Genomic DNA, 22412 nt, shown 5'->3' with positions numbered 1-22412 from the left:
TTACATGTTATTTCACCTGTAGGATTATGGCAATTTCTCAAATTTTTGGACCTTGGCTGTCTCATACCAAACCAAATAAACCTAATTATACCCATATTTTGTATAATTAATAACTTTGCGGGATTATCCATGCATGCTTCCCGATTTCAATCAGATTTTTGTGATAGCACTTGAAGGCAGCATCGGGTTTGGGCAACACTGCATTCAAACGCCTGCAAAGATGTCAAAGGAAAACACGTCGTTTTGGCATTTAAGTGAAGAATATCAATTTCTGAGAAACTCCTTGCTATAAATCCGATTCAGAATGAGTAAAGAAGCTAAAATTCCAAGGTGAGTACATTTATAATGGTGTTTTTAATCTAAAAATCAGCTCGGTTGGTTGCCACCCGGCAAGCTAGCTCCTCTGCTAACAGCTATTTAAAACAACTGGCAAGTGACTGGACAAGGTAGCCGTCCTCTTTATTTATGAAAGCTGACGTCTGTGTTATCAACTACCACCGTGACAACACAGACACAAGACTCTATATTGTTAATGTGATATTATCCGGTGGTTTCTCACTTTGTAAAACCGTCACTGACATTTTATATTTGTTCGTAATTGTTGTCTGTAGTGTGAAAGTTCAGCTGTAAATGCACAGGTTTGCATTTCCTCTGCAGATGCCATCTCTTGGACCTGCCGTGGGAGGATGTGCTTATTCCACACATACTGAATTATCTGCCGCTGCAACACCTGGTCAGCCTGCAGCGGGTTAGCAAGCAGTTTCACAGCCTTATCCAGGTGTACCTGGCCAACTGCAGGACTTTTGATATGGTAAGTGGTTTTACATGGGTTTTCTTTCTAATGTTATGTGGAATGTATCAGAATATAATTAACATTGTTTCACAGATCAATTAAGGAACAGCAAAATCAGAGAAAACTTAAATACACTCACCTTTAAAATGCTGACATGGCTTTTAACAAAATGCCATGGTCATGTTTATGATTTAAATGATTAAGGACTCCCAGTTTTCTCTAGCTTTGGTTCTACGTGTATCCCAGTGCACTTCTAACCAACCTAATGCAAGTCCAGGGAGTGAGATTTGACTTGAGTTCATGCTTGCACAAGTCTGCTTTTAGTTTCTAACAGACCTTTTTGATACACCTGCTAAGACCTGCAGTTCTTGTTGAAGTCCACTTTCTGCTCTTTGACCTTACAGATTGGAATATGCATTCCCAAGGAAGCATTTTGTTCCATGTTAAAGGACTGCAAAGCTCTCCAGAGCCTGTCACTCCAGAACTGCTCAGACTGGGTGACAGATAAAGAGCTACTGCCAGTTATCGGCCAGAACCAGCATCTGCAGAAAGTGGACATGAGCGGGTGTGTTTGGCTTACCCGCCACTCCCTGGTGGCCGTGTCCTTGAGCTGCATGCATCTCCAGCACCTTGGACTGGCACACTGCGAGTGGGTGGACAGCCTGTCCCTGCGCAGCCTGGTTGACCACTGCAGGGGGCTGCTGTCGATCGACCTCACCGCCTGCAGACAGCTCAAGGATGACGCCATCTGCTACCTGGCCAAGAAGTGTTTGAAGTTGAAGTCTCTATCTTTGGCAGTTAATGCCAACATCACGGATGAGTCTGTGGAGGAAGTGGCCAAAAACTGCAGGAGTCTAGAGCAGCTGGACCTGACAGGTTGCCTCAGGGTCAGGAACCAGTCCATCAGGTATATATATACTTTCTAGTGTAATTCAACAAAGTTTGTGTCCACCCTTTGACATGTATCATCTGATTTGTGCACCCATCCATAATGTCCACTGCCTGCTGTGCTCACAGAACTCTTGCTGAGTACTGCCCGCAGCTACAGTCCCTGAAGGTGAATCACTGCCACAACGTGACAGAGTCGAGCCTCGATCCTCTGCGCAAGCGCAATGTTGTGATCGACGTTGAGCCACCCTTACAACGAGCTCTGGTTCTTCTTCAAGATGTGCTGGGATTTGCTCCTATTATCAATCTCCAGATATAACCAAAGGATCATCTACCTGTAGGTAGGTAATATCATCAGTAAGTCTACTGGCCAAACTTGTGACATGTTTGTGTCCAGCTGTCAAATATCCAGACTGGTCCATTACACAAAATGATGAATGGTGATTTTTTTCCTCATACTTTTTGTTAGAGTGCAAAATATATATGTATAGGTAACAGTCAACATTTGCCTTTCCTGCAAGACAGCGGTCATTCGGAAGCGGTCATACAGTGGAAATGTCTGTAAATATATGAGGACAGTCCAGGTAGACCTGAATGTGTTGAACTCAATTTTGTGTGAATAAGTAAAAATAATAAGGGGAAATGGAACTGAAAACAATGACACAAATGACTTAAGAAAGCCGTGAACGTCTGCCTCATATCCAAAAGATGTCACTGCACTTTTCTTCAACTGTAAGGACTTTGCCAAGGACCAAGGACAGGTTTTTACCTGTGCGTGCGTGTGTGTGTGTGTGTAACTTAACAATGCATGAACAGAGTTCCTTCAAAATAACTTGTAGTAATATTGCTTATCAAAGAGTAAGTCATTATTAATCTAAGGGAAAAACAAAAAACAATAAAAAATTTGGTTTGAAAAACTGATTTCAGAAATAACAAGTCATCGCTTATTGTTTGGAAAGTTATTCTTCATCCTATTAATATGTCACAAAATAGCACCATTCATAGTTCAAAATGCGCTTTCTAGGAATAAATATATCGTAATGAATGAAACACACAACCTGATGCTTGCACAGAGTAGATTTTTAAAATATTTATCGCCATATGGTAGGAATGATGTCATCGTATCACTGTAATGTCAACACTGCGTTGTGTATCGGAGTAATACATTCATTTGTCCTCATCTTCTATAAACGAGTCATGATGAAATGTCATTGTGATTAAAATGTATCCACATCATAGAAAAACCTTTTTAACCAAAGGACGGTAAAGTGTATTGTTGTTGTCTTTGGTACATTGTGTACCTGGTATTGTAAAAACACTCGTCTTATGTTTCATTTAGAAACATTTAAACACGTTTGAGTTTAATTAAACATTTATTGTTTGCATGTACAGTTTATCTAGTGAAATGACCACTTCAACGCGATCCATGCATTTCCCACCACTTGGCCACCATAGTTCTGTCTAGCCATTGGCTTATTTTGTCCTCTGTTTGTCATCTCAATTTCTTGTCTGCCGTCATGAAATACTGAAATTGAATGCAGTTTTGTTTGTAGTGTGTCTTCAAGTGTCTTTCAGAAATAATGTCCCGGCTCCTCAGGATATCAACAGACCTCAAGGTCAATACTTAACAATACTTTACTGAAGAAAACTGTTATTTAAAACAGTTTTTACTCTAAAGGTATATTTGTGGCTAGATGCTACTGGGGTAACTGGGTTAACATTGTTTTATTTTCTTGTATAGTCCATATTTGAAATGAGTAAAGACATTTATTATCATGACTGTTTGCTTTTAAGCCTTTGACATGCCTTTTGTATACGTGTGTTGAAATCCTATTTCCCTGTAACACATTACCAGATTTATATAAAAATTGTAAAAAGACAACACCATCAGAAATGACTGTCATTAGTTTCCCATTCCATAAAGCAGCATGAAAGTGCTGTGATACAACAGACTGTGTAGTTGGAGTGTTGTTTTAATTGCAGGTGTGTGACTTAGTGATCAAGCTGGTGTCGGATACAGTTTTCAAAGGGAATGCAAAGTAGTAAGTCTATATAAGTCTCTTATATTAGCAGATTGTTGTCAGTCAGTTACGGAGCACTGTTGAAATGTCCCTTCTGTTTTCTTAAATATCTAACATTAAAACTGACAGAAAAAGTGGACAGACTCTGTAACTACAGTATACATTCTACTCTCTCACTACATATATCCTCTGTCATTTGAAAGGATGTTAGCCTTTGTCTGTAAACACGTTTCCTGTGATCTGAGTGATTGTAAAGCAAAGACTTCTCTGAAGTTTTTGTACTGTTGTGGCCTCATTACTTCAGTGCACTGTGGGTTTATGACAAAATGACACAAGGTGGCAGCAATGAGTCAGGATTTCTTTTTCTTCGCCTCATCTGACGCTTCAGAAGCTGCAATGCATTACTTCAAAGCTACAGTGCAGTCACGTCTTCAATGTAGTATAACACTTTGAATGTCAAGAATCTTTAAGATTAAGAGAGAAAGTTGCATGTTTGACTGGTTAGACAGTTGCGAAAGCCAGCATCAGCTTCACGATGTACCTGATGCAGTGACTGCACAATAAGAATTTATTTGTTGCAACAGCTAGGTGTAAACATCCCTCCCACAGTTTCCTCTGGTGGTCCGATAGGCAGACTATATTGTAACTTGTCTCTGTGACAGCACAACAGGTCTATTTTCCACTTGATGGCATGGTTTACTCCATCTGCTGTGTGCGTCCGGTCCACGGGCTGAATTGGCACAAGAGAGAGTTGTGTTGTTTTTTTTTTTTTGAAGGACGGAGCGGCTTCCTTCTGTTAGTCGATTGTGCTGATTGTCACATGGAACAGAAGGAGACAAAGAGAATCTTGAAATTTCACTGTATTCCATAAAGCAACTCACAGCGGAGCTTCTACAGCATTTTGGTTTATATTTAACAAACAAGGCAAGATTCATTCATTGTCTACTGCTTTGTCCTCCACATGAGGGTCACTGGGCCACTAGAGCCAGTCCCAGCTGAAACTAGGGGGAAAAAGCGGGGTACACAACCATTCACTCTCACAACCCAATCAACCTATTCATGCTTTTGGACTGTGGGAGGAAACCAGAGTACTCGGAGAAGACCCATGTGAACATGGGAAGGACATGCAAACTCCACTCAGAGAGGCCCTTGGTCGGACCTGGGGCTTTATGCTACAAGGCAACAGTGCTAGCCTCTGTCCCGCCGTTTGGCCCAACCAAGCAAGTTCTTTTCTTTAGCAGGAATCAGACAAAATTAATGAGTCTTGTTGCTATTGTCAGTCAGTCATCATCTACTGCTTTATCCTTTTTTACCCTTTATCCAGAGGGTCGCGGGGGGTGCTGTGCCAATCTCTGCTACATGGGGCGATAGGCGGGGTACGCCCTGGACAGTTCGCCAGTCCGTCGCAGGGCCACACACACACACACATGCACACACACATAAAGACAAACAACCATTCATTCTCACACTCACACCTATGGTTAATTTAGGGTGTCCAATTTACCTAATCCCCACATTGCATGGTTTTGGACTGTGGGAGGAAACCCATGCGAACACGGGAAGGACATGCAAACTCCACTAAGAGAGGCCCTTGGTCGGACCTGGGGCTTCATGCTGCAAGGCAACAGTGCTAGCCTCTGTACCGCCGTGCGGCCCAACCAAGCAAGTTCTTTTCTTTAGCAGGAATCAGACAAAATGGCAACAGTCTTGTTGCCATTTTTTCCTCTTTAAAATGAATGATGCAAAATAGGGATAATTATTTGTCCCTGTATTATAGCGCATATGAAGAGGATTAAAACAGTTAACTGCAACTTTCTCAGTCTCACCTTCAACTGTAATAATCTGTATAAGAACACTTCAGGGTTCAGTGACTCGCCCTTGTTTGTGTCCAGCAGTCGGTGGGTTAAAAAAAATCAGACCACATTCATCATGTATGACTTCAATTAGCATTGATCTGCAGGGGGGGAAAGAAACATTGCTGTGCTATTATATACCATGGAGCAATTTCTGTTCCAGTGATTGAGTATATGGGGGGATTTCTCAAACGGAGCAGGCCAAACATATTTTGTCTCCCTGCCAATAATCTGGCACAAATTATTGATCAATTGCAACTGATCATTTTATACCCAGGCACAACAATGTAGTCATTTTATTTTATTCAGAAGGCAGTTTTAGCCCGAGGCGGCATGTAATATACTGTACTTATTAAAACAAAGAATACATTTATGTTAAATCTCAGAATCCTCTCTCACAGAGCGGCCGACTGACTGTAATCCTTCAAATAAAACAACAATAATAATAATGATAATAAAAAAATGTGATACATGACTTATATTCTCAACATGGCACAGTCAATGCTCTTAGTTATGTTTCATGCATACTTGTTTTAAACTGGTGAGTTTAACTGAGTTTAATATTATTGGAGGTGAATCTGGTCCCATTTTTAACTATAATTTTGTCACTGCACTTGTTTTTGCAGATTTTGTAGTGTCTTGTAAAACCATGCAGACGGCACATTTTCTGCTTGACAACACTTTTCTTTTAATTTTCTTGGTATGGAAAGCAAGTAATGTTAAGTAGACTATAGACAACCTCCCCACTTACATTAGCAATAGAATTTTACTTCAAAGTTAACACTTCATTTCAAGTTTTATACATAAATAAAATATAATAAATAAGTCAAATATTAGTGATATTTTCTACAAGAAACCAGTGACAAATAATTCAAGTTTAAGACAATATACGCCTAATTACAGTGTTTTCTGTTAATAGATATTTCTTTAGTAAGTTCTGTTTATTGTAGTTAAAAATAAAATATGTATATTTTTGGCCTTGTGCATGTGTAAAGTGAATCTCGTACTTTTAAATAGCCAAGGGACATACAATATATCAACATTTGTCTTCTGTAAGACTTAACTTGAGGCAGCCACAAATAAGACCAGCATGTTTGAGAAATCAGTATATTTAGAAACAGTTTTCTTTCATATTAACCAGCTGAATAAAATAATATTTTAAAAGAGTATTTGTAGTTATTTATATTTCATCTTCAGTATGTTTAAAAAGTAGATCCTGCTCAGAAAATAATTGGTTCATGATACTTTCCAGCCGTAAGTTATTTTAAGGTGGAGTGAGAATCACTGTAGCTCTTCAGATGGGCTCAAAACTGTGTCAGAGATTTTGTTCATTTTCATATTTTTAATTAACAGACTTTTTTTCCCCGCCGCCTTTCGTCTTCCATCGGTGAATGAGTCTTTTTTGCTCATTTATTTGATGTAGTTTATCTCCTCCAACCATTCATACACAACTCGCTTGGATCCCGGGACTTAGGGATCCATCTTTTTGGCCACCACAGAAGCATAACTAATGACAACATTAAAGTGGCTTTGTGAGCGTGGCCATCAAAATGTCGATCAACCAAGCAGGAAATAATGTTGGATTTTAAAAATCAACATGAATAAACATGTGTGTTTAGAGTATTGATGTACGTGGGGACAGGAGTGATGGAAACCTGGGTTTAAATGTGAGGATTTAATAATAACTATTTTGTGGAGGTTGAGGTGAAGAGCAGTGTTGTTTTCAGCCTCTTGAATGAATGACAACACCACACAAGACGTCTTCAGGGTGCTGTCTAATTAACGCGACATTTCAAGCTTGCTGGAGACACAGAACTGTCAGACCCATTAGCATCGTCCTAATTACTGTGCTTCTTACCCCGGACTGGACAGGAAACACATGGTCAACTTGCTCTGGCTCCGCTACTGCTAGTTAGTCCACACTTAGTTTATCTCTTCATTAAGACATCTCTTTGTCGTTTGCACTGAATGAATGGAGCCTCACAGCCAGTGTGACTCAACTATTCACTGCCAGAGTGAAGAATGTGTTGGCCCAGTTCTTTGGGAGCAATGTCCCACCACTCTGTGGTGTCTTTTCTTTTCCATAAATAATTTGTAACCATAATAATTTATGGGTTAGGCAGTTTGTTGTATGATCTCCACGTGTTGCTGACATGCCACAGTTAGCCAAATGAATAAGTTCAGTGTGTGTAAAAACAGACAGTGTATATGTGCACGAACAAAGCGAAACGCTACGTTTAAGTGTGTTTGGGACGCTTTGGGTCACCGCGCTCTTTTGAAGTGGGATTGTTGTTATTGTTGTACATATTTTACATGTATCTGCTTAAAAGTTGCATCCCCTCCACTTTCTCAAACATCAGATCTGCTATGCTGTCAGCCCCTCACCTCAAGCCACCCAGGGTTGAGTCCCCTCCCCAGTTCCGAAACACCCAGAGGCCAAATTTTTGAAGCTACACGTAATTTGACTGCAATATAAACACACTAAATTAGCTAATAGGGAAAATAGCACGCATACAATAAGCATGACGGGGATTCGTCCTGGCAGGAGCATTTTGCCCTCTGACTAATCTGGCCTGCTAAATTGTAAGTAATGTGTTGAACTTGTGTCCTCCAAGCCAACAGAGATCAGAGTTCAGCTCCGTGTTGTAATCACAGATCACATCTTATTATGCTTAGTGGACACTGAAAGATGCTAAAGACCGTCCCGTAATTTACTTTGTGGGCAGGCGCAGATCTGATTGAAGACGGAGAAAGACAAATCTGACAAAGACAAAGCGTACATCATAGAACGTTGATGTCTGTGGCTGTTTGAGGCCACAAAATGATTCATATTATATAGAATAATTTGGAGAATTCCGACCCAAATATCAACAGAGCCTCCTCCGTCTTATTCCCGCCAGGTTGCTTCACTGTCTGCAAACTCAGACATGAAGGAAACCCGCGCTATTATTTGACAAATGGAGCACAAACAGCAAAATATGTGTTTAGTACAAGTCTTGCCCCGTAGATTAATGACATTAACGAAGTTTCCATTAGCACAGCGATCAGGGGAGACAGAGGCGTCCATGCGTAAATCCACATGACTGAATCACTGATAAGAGAAAATGAAACACATCTCGGTGGGCCAAGAGGGGCCAGGAAACGCCACTCCAAATTAGCCCGCGGCCCAATTTGTTGTTACTTCATTACCCAACCAGCATCTGCAGGGAAAGGGAGGGAAGTTGTGACCCATCTTCTGCCTGAACATTCGCACTCGCAGTGGTAAAACATAGACACAAAACAGTTCTCTGTGTGGAAAGGCAGCCAGAGAGTGGATCCCCAGAGTTTCAAAAATTATTGCTGATATTTCCTCTAAATGACCCATTATTCCAGTGCTTATTCAGCAGTTGTGAGATGACCTTATGTTTTCATATCTCTGTTCTTTTCAGGGGAGGATTAGTGTCTTGGTATCAGATCACAGATAAAGATTAAGGAGAGTGTTGCTGGCTGCTTCGGAAAAATCGTTTGACAGTCGTTCTTGAAACGAGAAAAACAAAAGCAGCAGCAGAAACATTCAAAATAGTTGAAACGGCAGTTCTTGTGAAGGTGCTGAGAGACGTGTCTGTCAAAATCAGCTGGAAAAAAAGAGTTGACAGTTGACATGTATAAAGCTTGGAACAAAGCAGCAGTAATGTTGTCTCCTTTTTTAGCACAGGTACTTTAGTCTCTGACAGTCAGGAGCATAAACCTGAAGACGGAGTATAAACACGCTGAACTCCAATGACTCAAATTCTCTTGTTAGACGACCTCAGAATCCTACAGGAGCGCCGAGTGTCTCGTGTTCTTGTACCACAGCAAACATGGAGTGCAGCTGGCAGTGTGCACTGTTCAGAGGCAGTGACATTAGTCCTGCTGAGAGCAGGAGATGAAAGCAGTCGGAAGTGTTTATGTGTGCAGTGAATGAGTTGTGATTAAATAAAAAAAAACCCTGAACTAATATGATAAAGTACACAGAACTGAGACTCATCCAACCTTTTAGAATACAGTGCCAGTGTTCCTGATCCTGTCTGTATGAAGCATTTTAGATTCAACACATCACTAATTTCAGACTTTTTCTTCACAAAAAAAGTATTGTTGCAGCTGTTATCTCTTTTTCTCTGTAGAAAAAGCTGTCATTTTTGTGTCTCTGTAACTTTGGACATAGTATACTCTTCTCATTTTGAATTTTTGATCATAAAAGGAACATAACCCTCAAATAAGACATGGTTATGACTGTAATTGTATTGTTTTGTGTACAGTAGTTTGAGGCAACACTGCAGTCAACAAATTAAAGGTTAAGATGTTTTGGGCCAGTTGAGAAGATACAGAAATAACATAAGAATATATAAGAATATTTCAAAGACACTGACAACTGACAAGGATTTGGATGTTTGAATGAAATTAAAGTGACACACTCATTAAATGAAGCCTGTACAGTAAACACCAATTTCTGCTGACGCTGTGTTTTCTCAGTTGCAGCTGTCTGCACACACATTAACACACTGGTATCGTTGACACATTATTGTTTTTTTCTTGTGTGTTTGCGAACATTCGCAAAAGGACAAGCACATACTGACACAAGAGAACAATGCATTATAGACAAGACAATAAGTCACTCACGACAACACCCAATCTGCCTTCTGTCCTTCAGAATCTCCAAACACTTTTATAAAAGTATTTAATAATATTTCACCTTTTGAGTGCAGGCCTGAATTTTAAGTTTCGACAAAAAGAGGAGATACTTTGGCTTCATTTTTACTTTGGTAAAAATGAAGTTTGTTCTATTTCAAAATATAATGGAAAATGTTTGTCACTATATTGTGACTTTAAATTAAAATTGCAAGGATGTTGTTTATTTATTTATTTATTTCTTCATGTATTTTTAGCCACAATTAAGTTGCACCGTTTTTACTTGAGAAGTTGTTCCTTCTTGGTAGTGATAGAACTTTATGATGTCAGATTTTATATTGAATTAAACTTAAGAATGCACACATGGCAACACGTCTGTTTTTGACACGATTGTGCTTCACGTCTGCAACTGTACTTTTTGATGTTCTATAAAATGTGACCGCGACATTTCCATAAACAAAGATCCCTTTTGAAAACTGACTGATAACGTCAAAAATGTGCTTTTGTGATGATCATAAATGATGCACACAGAAAAGGGGAAAATAAAACCCCGCTGTGCAGTGGCTGCACGTGAAGCCTGTGGTAGATCAGGGGAGGTTCAGCTGGAGCTGAGGGGCTTTTTCACCTCTTATCTGCTGATGGAAGTGGAAGTCTGGGGCGTCTAGTTTCTTATCTTCCATGGCTCACTAATATCCACAGGGGACCAAACACCGCTTGGCACCCTGAAATCCTTTCTCCTACACCGGATGGGAAAATCAGCCTGCGTGGATCACAGTGGGCTCGGGACATGGATGCCATATGGCCCCCTCTTATTCTCTATGGAGTTCAGGCCTTTTGGATGCCCAGCATCTCAATGAACACAAGACACCACGACAACACGTGATGTGACAAAGGAATTTTTCGGGGGCAGTTTACGTTGACGTTTGCCATTAACGATCGTGTCACTGAGGTTCATTAGCATAGACGCCGTAAACGTGTGTGCAGCAGTCCTTATTAAGATTCGAATGGAAGAGTCCATACAGTATTTATTAGTGCTTTCAATGATTCTTGCATATATTAATTTTAAATCTAACCAGTAGTTAAGATCAAGACATTCACTGTTAGACACATGCATAACATCATGACCACAGTTAAGCACAGAATAATTCAGAAAACCAACATATTTATGAATGATTAAAACTGCACATAAGGAAAATAAGAAATAATATTTAGAGGTTAATTGGTATGGAATTATTGTTACATAATTCCCCCCCATTTTCTGCAAAAAAAACCATTCTCATTATGTTGGAGATTACAATTTTTGAACTTGAATGTTTAAACATGAAGTATGGCTGCATCTCTGAGTCCTGATTGACAGCTCTGTTTATAGAAAAAAAAAAGAAAAAGAAAGTTGAGGATGCAGTACTACAACTGGCCAGTGGAGGACATGCTTTCCTCAAACTGGGAAAAGGGAACGTACAGCTTTATGTATCCTCAACTAGACAGTGTAGACAGTAGCCTGTGTGCATGCAGATATAAATACAGTATATAACTTGAGGGAGACTTAAAACAAATGTCTATGACATTGTCTCGTGTCAATGTCATTTGCCAAAAGAGTTAAACCCTTTCATTTACATACACTTACATAGAAATTGCTGTATTTTTGTGAATAATCACTTGAAAATGAATAAATACAGTTCTATAGATGTTGTTTGTTACATTCAGATAAGATAGGATTGTCCTTTATTAGTCCCACAGTTGGGAAATTTACATGATCACAGCCTCAAAGACAGTAAAGATAAAGGTTATAAATAATAATCATGCATGTCAACATTAGGTGAAAGTACCATAGAAAAATATTAATAACAACAATAGATTGTACATTATCTACTGTATTATGTAAGTGCATTTTATTTCTCAGTGACTTGGTGACATAACCACAGCTCATTAGAGGGTGTAGATGAGGCAAGCTGACCCCACACTGAAATAATCAACTTTTCCCACGCAAGTGCACGACCGCGCCATGTGTCGGTCCGTGACGTACACCGCGCGACCTCCATCAAACTTCTTTATGAAGCACATCGAGGACAATTTTCCTGCTGAAAGGTGGTCTCCCTGCCCGGCCGCGGCAATGTGCCAGCTGCATGTCATTTCTATCAAATGTGGCCAGGGTCTGTCAATTAAGAAAACACAGGGCAATCTGTGGCTGCTGAAAGAGATCCCTCTGGCCTACTCCCAGGTTGAGAGACGGCCTTTTGTTCCCAGGCATGTCTCACATACTTTCAGAGCCCTGATAAGCTCAGGCTTCATGAAGCCCTGCTTTATATTTGCCCACTGTAATGTCTCTGTGGGGTCAGGGAATATGGGGAAGCACTGTCGGAGAAAAGGTAATATCCCCCTCCCGCACACACATTAGGGGTGCAGGAATAGAAACCACAGGTTAGGTGGTCCTGAGGCCTGGCCAGGGAACTCTGTGTGCTCACCCTCCATCCTTCTCTTTTTCATTCTCAAGACATAAACTGCAAAACGAGCAGGCAGCTTTAGCCATTTCCTGAAATCGGATAAACAGGTTCTCTAAATACCTGGACCTGCCAGTGTGTGGGGGGAAGGGAATTTGTTTCAGCAGCAGCCGGACCACCCACCAGCACGTAAACAGGTACATCAAGGTTGGGTGTAATATAAGGAGAGGGGAAGGGGGGAGGTTTGAGGCGGTCAGGTACAGGGGTCAAAAGTGACTGGACGACTTGGTGACTCGACATCATTGTTGTTTATCATAAATATATCTTGTATGAGAATGAAGGAAAATACCAGGCATTCTTTGTGCAATATATATCCTTACCTGAAGCACATCTATCTAGAAATGCAAGGGACGTCTGTCTGTCTGTTAATCACTTAACTGTCCAATAGGTCAATTCAAAGGTTTCAGCCATGGCAGGTGACTTACTAAGGGCACCAGTGTGTGCAGTGCCAACTTTGACGTTGTTTGAATAGAAAATGCAAGCAATCGTGTGCAGGAACTGCACTAGTATTGTACATTTTATAATTGTTCTGTGTATTGCCACAGTTTTGTATGATAAAGTTTTAAATTAGTTTTAATTGCAAACCAAACTATACAGTATATTATTCACGTCTTCTGAAGTGAGGTAATATTTGCCATTCTTTTTAGATTTAGTTCTATTCGAGCATATACATTATATGTAGCATAAGTTAAGAATATACTAAAAGACCCACAATGTGTGGACACATGAACCTTTAATTTAGGTTTAGGTTTGATCCAAAGGAGGAAGATCCTACTCTGAGGGGTTGGCCTTTGAATACATTATGTTGTTATGTATGCTAGGTGATTATTGTTGATGCTTATGTTTATCATATTAATCAGGCAGTTTAGTATATCAAAGTAACACTGGGTAACTTTTGTTGGACTTGCTGTGGATGGTTGATGACTTTTCAGACATTCACATTTAAGGATTTAGCAGACAAAAGTTGAATAAGCAATGGAGCATTGGACTGACAGAGGGTGAGAGTGCAGAAGTGGATCCAAGTGCAAGTTTTCAGACCCCCATATCAGTATTACTCTTGAACCTGCTGTGCCTGAATCCGGCAGTTTGAGTCTCTGACTGTTAAGTCACTCATCTGTCATTGTTCCTACCTGCTCACTTTTGCAGCTGACAGAGGTTCAGATGCACATTGAGAATATGTATGAGGTTGCTAAAGAACTCCATATAGCATTGAGTGAGCCTGGTGAAAGTGTAAACATGTTTGTACTTGATGTAAAGCCTTGTTGTGTTTACAGCTTTGTGGCAACAGTTTGTTAAAGGCCATTTCCTGCCCCAACATAACACCAGCCAGGTTCATAAAGAATACTATTTGTTTTTCAGTTTAATGAGGAATGAGGATGCAATGAAAAGTCAACAAATGTTCTTCTTTGTTATGTCACAGCCAAATATTTGCTGGTTCTACCTTCTCATATCAGTATTTTGGATTGCCTTTGTCATATACAGCATGTTAGTCACTGAAATACTGAATGTTCTGGTTTGAGGATGATGTTATAGTCAAATGAAGCAGTTTAAGGATGCCACTTTTGGCTTAGGGACATTCTGTTGTGTGATGTAACCTCTGTTAACATTCCACAAACCAAAAAAGTTGTTGAATAATTAGTCTCTACAACTAATTGTGTTAAGGTTTTTCTTTATGTGCCATGCACGACCAGTTGCCTGCAAATTCTACTTGCAAAGCAGGTCTTATCAGTCAACATCAGAGCCCAGTCTCACTCTTGAGAGACCATTGCAATCCACAGTCCACATAAGATAATTTGTTGTGGTTTTGAAAGGCACTTGTCATCCATAATGTGACATTATCACCTTCTTCTGGACTTAATCATCGTACTTATGCTCTCCGTGTTTTCTATTCGGCATAATATGCTTGTTTAATGTTTTTTTTCCACTTGGGATACATGTGTTCTTATGTTGCAGGAAGGCATATCTATATGTTGCAGCCCACGAGGGCACGAGTGTGGCAGTATTTTGGAGTTGTCTCCTTCCCTTAGATTTAAATAGGGTCATTGCAGTGCTCTGTAATCATTTTCTTTGTCATATTCAGCAAATTGTCCATGCAGGGGTGAAGTATTTAATGTCCAGCCTGGGTGTGGTTCCATTAAATAGCCTTAAGACCACGCTGAGTGCTCTTGAAAATTAGTTTTTTGGCAACTTCCCTGGGATGCACAGTTTCCCAGCAAGCCACCGAGGCTTTGTCAAGACTGCGCTGGTTTAAGCTTGCAGCTTTTCAAGCCTCCCATTATGCCTGACTCAGTCGGGCAGAAAGCAAAAGAGCCTTTTCTGCAGTCATGTGGGCATCCTGGCATTATACACAGTTGAGTATTAGATATTTGTGAGTCATATAAACAGAAGGGAGGGCACTGAGGCTTCATAAAGGAAAAAAAACTTTATAATTGGGGAGTTATATAAGTGTCTAAATCCTCCTCCAAGGATTTAATTTTTCTCCATTTGTGTGTTTTGAAAAGCAGGGAGCCCTCACAGCAGAGGTGACAAATCCTCTGACACAGAAATCACTGTAGTACACTTTAGGCTTTCTAATTGAAGTCTTCAGGTGTGGGGTAGTTAACTGCCTCCATACTGTGATGCTTTATTTAATATTTTTGCATTTACCTTCCAAAGCATCCAATTATGCTCCTTCTTTTTTTCCACATGACGATTCCAGTGAACATGGATTTGGGTGTTTTAAGAGATCTACTTCCTTGTTAAAAATTTAAAAAAAAAGAAAGAGAGAAAGAAGAAAACTAAATAGATTTAAGAATGAATACAAGAAACATAAACAATAATTGAAACTACCGCCACATCTTATCTCCTGCTTTTTAAAACCTGCCTTTTAGACATTCAGGTCTATTTAGCCTCATACACCCTTGTGTTGATTTGTTATGGTTCTCTTTTTCCTCCAGTAGCCTTCCCCAATTATAAACTGTATGGATTTCCCCATGGTGAGTCCCTGTCCTCTCTTGACGTCTATAGAGTGTGTGTGTGTGTCTTAGCTGTGTGGAGCTCCCTGTTGGCCCAGATGCTGGGGTGTGTACAGTGTGTAAATCTGGGGCTAGTCGGGTCACTCAGGCATGACCTGGTCTGTGTTGGGCCTTGTCTTCCATATGCCTCCAGCAGTGTTCCCTCCTCAGCTCTGACCAGCCAGCCTCACAAACAAGGATTTAGGACATGCTGACCTGCTGCACCACCCTTAGAGTTTGCTAACATGACTGAAAGTCACTGCCTCTGATGATGTGCGGACGCAGGGTTCAAAAGTGTTTACAAGAAGTGTTTGCAGGAAACAGACCTTGTTTTGTTGGTTAATATTTAAAGCCACAGTGCGTAGATTAGGTTGATGTCACTGGGTGAAACACAGAGAGAGTCCTATGGAGCTGTTTTGACAATGGTTCTTAATATTTAAAAGTTAGACACAGTTTTAATTGGAGACATAGTGACTTATGTAAGTAATTATTGTGCACGTTGTGATCCTTAATTTTAATATTTTAGCAGTGCCTGAGCAGGATTCTATAGTCTATAATTTTAAAGGTCTTCCACCATTAAAAAAACCGACATAAAAATGCTATGTAATTTTTATTACTCATTCCTGAAACATAATTGCACCACTGTGCTGTGAGACATTGTGTCAGCATTTATTTGGAGTTGAGTATTTGGCCAACTGTGAAGTTCACTATTTTCTCTACTTAGAGGTCTGTTTCCTTTTAAAACAACCCCTGAGAGAAATGTGTGCTAAATGCTTCACCGTGTTCTTCAAGAGCCACTAACTAGTTGTCATTTAGCCGAAAATGAGGTTTGAGTTGCGAAGACAAGAGGCGGAACAGTGAAGGTGGAGGCAGCATAACTGGAACGATCAACTTAAATCTGCAGTAAAACTCGAGCTGGTTGTTTGTCACCTTGAGTGGCCTCTTCTTTCTCTGTTTGACATAATTATAGGATTTAAATGAAATCAGTTTTAATGCTTTTATGTGTATTGTTTCAAGCTAGATATTTTCAAATAAAGTTACCATGCCGTCATCACACAAATATTCTACACACTGTCTTAACAGACAAAACTCGTAAAGCAAAGCCTTACAAATGAATGTTTCTCCCAGTTTTACCTGCAGAGTCATCTTTTCCTCAGTCTTCAATTAGGCATGCACATATACTGTATGTCAAGATTCTCCAGATTCATACACTCAATATGATTAATTTTGGTATGAAGCAGGGACAGTGTTGCTCAGGTGTTTGCTGCAGGCTGACATCATCTTTCATTGGTTCCTGTGACGGACAGTTTCAGAACTATGAGAATCGTGAAAACCTCTAATCGTGCATCTGAACTACAGATATTGTCCAGGTGTGTTCATGTCTGTAGATGTACATATTAGTGTGGTCATGTTCTAGTGTGGCAATTTTGGAAGAAAATGAGTAAATACTGATGATGATAATCGTTATCTCGTCATGAATGTGGTTACATTTAGACACGGCACATGAACTGTGGTTAGGTTCAGGCACAAAAAGCATCTGGTTAGGTGTCGGGAAAGGTTTTGTGTCATAGTGTCACAACATTTTATCATATGCAACAAGTTTAGCTGCTTCCTATAGCCAAAAAAGGAGCTGCAGATGAAGGGCTTGTGGTAAACCTAATACCACATGCTGTTGTAACTGTTTTTACTTTGTTAAGTACTGTATCTATTTCACTTTATTGGTTGGCTGGGGGATGCATCTACAAATACCACCACACCACTGCGCTCAAGAGAGCAAAGGCCTGCCCCAGTACAACATTTACATGGTGCTGCTGAAATCAGATTATGTATGGGTTCAATTGACTTAATGAATTTGAAGAGACTAGATCCTATTAATGAATAGGCTGCCCTAAGGCGCTGCCCCAACCAACAGCAAGCTAATCTGGCATGCAAATTAAATCCTGCCTCAATATGCCTGCCTGTTTAATGCGATCCATTACACAGTTTCACTTATTTATATATACTATTATAAAAGAATAGGCTTATAAACAAACCACGGGAGGGGTTTGTTCTTTTAAATGGGGCTGCGCTGGCCTGGGGCCAGCTGAGTGAGCCATGATGTTTGCCATTATTCACTGTCAGTCAGTGACAGTGGTTGCTGCCTGTGTTGTGGAGAACATGGGATTACACTCAGATATATGAAACTGTGCATGTTCAGTCCAAGTTAATTTATTCTAAGTTTGTCTGTGTGAGTTTTGTTGCAGGATGGAAGTTTACATAATGCATGATAAGAATATGTTCAGGGTGAATTTTCAACTTCAAACATTTTCTCCGTATTCCCGGCTTAAAGTGCCGCTGTCCTGGAGGGATTAGTCGACGGTGTTGTGTACCCGAAATCATAATCTGGCACATGATGACACTGAAGGCTGAGCAGTACTGAAGAAATCAGCAGACTTAGCCTCTTACGTTCTGCCAGGCTCGAAATGCCTAGTTACCTTAGACCGTGCTTTGTTAGTGTCACTGGTAATGGGGGTCAAGGGGAGGCCAGTTTTCACCTTTTCTCTGCTGAAATATTGCAGCCAGGTTTACTTACCAGTCAGGGAGAGGGTGTCTAAAGCTACATACATGAAATAGGAGCGGCTTGTAAGAATATTGCAAGAATCAGATGATGCTTTTTTCACTGATGAAGTGAATTAACTGCTGTGCAAGTATAATTTCAATCAATCCCCTGCATTGTATTGCATAAACATTGTCCCTATAGCAGCAGCAGCCTTATACCGAGGATCATAGTCTGATTCAATCTGGTTCAACCCCTTTCTGAGCGTACTTCAGCACAACTGGCTTTTTTGAGCAAAATTGAATAAGACGTGAATTGAATATTTTCTGACACGGGTTCCCTGACAAATATAAATAAATAAAACCTTCCCAATGCAGGTATGCTTGAGTGTGTGGACCTCATTTCAAGCACAATTAACTTGAAATGGAGTGCTGCAGGATCAATAGTCCCCATTTGATCTGAGGGGGGGGGGTGTCTGTCACTCCATGGAAATGGCACACATATGGTAATACAGCCAGCTCAACAACAACTCAGAGGATTTACAGTTGCTGTTTTCTGGCAAACATGAATAACAAACCATAGTCTATACTCTTAACAGCCACCCCCTTCTATTCCAGTGTCTAATAGATAGAATTTAGAGCTACTGATTGGGGGTAGAGCTAATGCAGGCTGATACCAAGAGGTGAGAGCATCAGTATAAGGTTGTTTGGGATATTCAGAGTCATGGGAGGTGACTCGTGTTGCAGAATCCACTGCCATAGGCGGCCTGGCTACACCAGCTCGCCTCAGAACACAACATAAAAAGATAAATGAACACTGAATGACCCTGACGTAGCTGTGTTCCTTCATCATATAAATAACAAAAAGCAGAGCGAATGAAGCAGACTGTGCCGGGGCCAATTCCCCAACGGGTGCTTATATGAAATGCAACTTTCTGGCGTTCTCCCCTCTCAGAATGTGGCATTTATTTGCAGGACTCTGTTTCAATTTAAAGGGAATGGCAGCTGAAGGAGGCACAGGGGACAGTGTCTCATCACCGCCACTTACCACTCTTATAGGCCTGCTGCCTGGGAGGAAAACCTCAGCAGGCAGCTCCACTTAAACAGTGAAGACCTCCACCAGTCAATGTAATGTGCAATGCTCTGATAGCCTTATATTCTCAATGCTGTTTGAGTGCATGGGTATTTGTTCCCTTGACTGTATGTGTTTGCTGCATATTTAAGAAAGAGGTCCACAACACATGAGGAACAACACATGTTCATTCATTTCATTCATGTATAATATTGTTTTTATGCATGTGTATAAATAATTAAGTATTTTTGAATAAAAGGAGTTAGTCACCAGCAAAGAATGAGTCAATGTATTGACTATGTGAGGTCAGTTTCCATTAATATAGAATCTATTAAAGGATTTAGTTTATTAAACTACAAGAAAAAAAGTTTATTATGGAAAATCATTTTTACCTCAACATATGGGAGGAGTTCATGCATTTCTTTAATTGTCATCTCTCTTAAAGGTATAGTTCACCTTTTTAAAAACGTTGTTGCTTTTTCACCTTCCTGACACAACTCTTATATCTGTGTGCTAAATACTGCAGATGGAAGCAAAACAAACATCTCTGTACCGTGCTGTTTTTAAGCTGAGCTAACGAAAATAGTCTGTTAGCCTTTATTTCCAAGACAAATAATCCGTTTAAAACAAATCATTCAAAGCTCCCATGACACGTGAAAAAAACAAGTTATAAGACAACACCAACACTTTCCCCAACTTACATTTGGACCATTACCTGCATCAGCACCATATTACAAGTTCACATCAGAAATTCAAGAAAATATTGAAGAGAAATCCTCTTTTTCACAATGTTAAAGAAAGTATCAGCTCCTGTAGTCTAACCTGCCATGACACCTCGGTCATTTTGTTACTTTATATTAGCTGTCATGTCGCTGAGTCAGCACTGGTCTGCACCTTTTCTTGTGTGACGTTGTGATGTACAGTGTTCAGGCGGCAACCTTATAGTGGATTGGACGGATTGAACAGAGAGATATAAAAGTGTAATCAACATGACTTTGTCGGTGCTCTTCATGATACTTTTGTTCTGTTGCGTGTTTTCATGTATGTTGTTTACCTTGAATACGAGTCACACAGTATGTTTACTTGCACAGTTTAATCGAGCTAAGGCCGTAGTCTGACTAAGACAGGCAATCAGACAACGTGCTGAGTCCGAGTATACATTTTCTCCGTGGCTTTCACTCTTACCAATGCCATAGTGTTGTTTTGTTCTTTTCCGGCAACAGTACTGCAGTTTATATGTCATCTCCTTCTACTTCCAGGTCAAAGCACGGGGAGGAAATTTTGGTACAAGCGCAGAACGCCAAGTCTGACTCCAGTCCGACTAAGCTATCCATGCAGGAGTAATCGGACCACTAATCACATAATCCAGGTATGTTAGTCCGACTAAGACTAGCTTGATTTTAGTCAGCCTAACATGACGTTAAGAAAACCAAATGATTGTCTTAGTCCGACTAAAATCGGACTGTGACTGAAAAACAGGAACTCTACTAAAACTGTTAAGAGTCAATTATGATTTTAGTGTTTTACCTGTCAAGAAAAACCTGTGTATACCTGCACATTTTGGTGAATAAAAAAAACACACTAAAAACATGACCTCCATGCAACACTTAAAAAAAATATAAAACAATCAAATTTTTACCCCATTAATGGCAAAGTACAACCTCAATATGCTCTTGAAAAGATGATTTTCGCACAGAGCTGTAAGATAAATGCTTCATGAGACTATCCTATGAGTCCAATATTCTGATGGTAAAACATTATTAATTATCTTGTATTTTCACCATAGGAGTCACCGAGACACCAGACTAACTCAAACAGTGTGACTTCCTGCCCAAGGACGTTCCTTGAACCGCGCTTGAAAAAACAAAAAAAAACAAAACAAAAAAAAAAAGGCGGCATACGGACGTTTCTCGCCCAAAGGGTTAAATGTTGATGAAAAACAAACATGTCCATAAATAGGTGCTTTCCCTGGAAGAGAGACTTTATATGCTACGAGCTCATTTGAAATTCAGCTGAATGTCTCACACAATGGTTGAACATACAGTGCTGACGATGGGGGGTAAATTAGAGCTTGGAGATGAATTATCAAACAATTAAAAAAAAAAGGAAAAAAAAGCGAGGCTGAGCCAAAGGGAAACAGAGCACAGATGATTTTGGCAATGATTAGGAGATGCTCTTTCTGGGTTAAGTTTTGTCATTTGCTCTATTCCCTTGTTTTCTGTTTTAAAGGGTTTAAAATCTTTTTATTTTTATTTTAAATTGTATTTTCGACAAATCAAATATGAAGTCACATGAGCTGACAGTGAAACCAGGGAAACGCCGTCCCCCACCCCCAGCTCTCGCTCCACCCTGCTCCGTGTGTTCCAGCCACATTCATTTTGATTTCAATTAAAGATCCTGAGTGTGACTCTCGGAGAGAAATTGCCTGCCTTTAATTAGGTAGTCTAAGTTCATGGAGGCAATTGTTGTTTCCCCAACACTTTCAATTTGATGAGCCAAGGACTCCCATTTTATGGCGATGAATGAATGTGGTTTCATACCCCTCAGGTTCCTTGTCCTGCAACCAAACAGAGAATATTACTTGTGTGTTTGTCATTAGTCACCAGGGTTATGCTGCCATGGGAGTGTATGTGTGTGAGGGTGTGGGTGTGGGTGCTTGTGTCCTCTAGCCTTGCTACAGACTACAGGAGGGCTCTTCCATCTGTGATGAAGAGGTCAGTAGCTGGCTAGGACCACATGGTGTGGTGCAGGCCGCTGCCCGCTGGTCAATAATCTATTACAGGACATCCCTCCTCCTCCTCCGTGTGACTAATGCACTGCGCAGTGATGGTCTTCCAGAGGTTAATGCTGCTCGGCTGACCCCAGTCCCCTCTGACAAACACTGTCAATGCTTGATTTGGAAAAGCTCTTCCTCAGTCAAATACCAGGTCAGTCTGTGCTGAAGGTGGCTCACACATGAGTCCCGCGATGAGTCAGTGTTTTCTTAATTATGTGAGTTATGTACATATTCATACGAGTGCAGACCTGATCTTTAGAAGCATTTTCCTTCTGCTTGATACGCTGTATTCTAGAGCTAACCTGAAGAGAATTAACCTGGGTGTGTGCAGAGGTC

The 22412-nt window shown here is 40.3% G+C and overlaps 1 protein-coding gene across 2 annotated transcripts; it reads left to right on the top strand.

Annotated features, from left to right (window-relative positions):
• Positions 1–180: 180 nt before the first annotated feature.
• Positions 181–20591, top strand: fbxl15 (F-box and leucine-rich repeat protein 15). 2 transcript variants are annotated; one of them, XM_044014786.1, is made up of 5 exons: positions 181–330; positions 658–811; positions 1198–1700; positions 1811–2022; positions 20560–20591. In XM_044014786.1, exons 1-4 carry the CDS (start codon positions 305–307, stop codon positions 1998–2000), a joined length of 873 nt encoding a protein of 290 aa, XP_043870721.1. In that variant the 5' UTR covers positions 181–304; the 3' UTR covers positions 2001–2022; positions 20560–20591. The 2 variants fall into 2 exon arrangements, with proteins under 2 accessions (XP_043870721.1, XP_043870720.1); XM_044014785.1 differs by lacking the exon at positions 20560–20591 and having other exon boundaries at positions 1811–3631.
• Positions 20592–22412: the final 1821 nt, after the last annotated feature.

Source organism: Solea senegalensis, linkage group LG18 (genome assembly GCF_019176455.1).
Source record: "Solea senegalensis isolate Sse05_10M linkage group LG18, IFAPA_SoseM_1, whole genome shotgun sequence".
In the NCBI taxonomy this organism is placed as follows: Eukaryota; Metazoa; Chordata; class Actinopteri; order Pleuronectiformes; family Soleidae; genus Solea; species Solea senegalensis.
This window is presented reverse-complemented; position numbering and strand designations above follow the sequence as displayed.

Coding starts and splice junctions, on each gene's coding strand:
- fbxl15 (XM_044014786.1), top strand. CDS start 305: ATGAGTAAAGAAGCTAAAATTCCAAG. Junction 331..657: donor AAAGAAGCTAAAATTCCAAG/GTGAGTACATTT, acceptor TTTCCTCTGCAG/ATGCCATCTCTTGGACCTGC. Junction 812..1,197: donor ACTGCAGGACTTTTGATATG/GTAAGTGGTTTT, acceptor TTGACCTTACAG/ATTGGAATATGCATTCCCAA.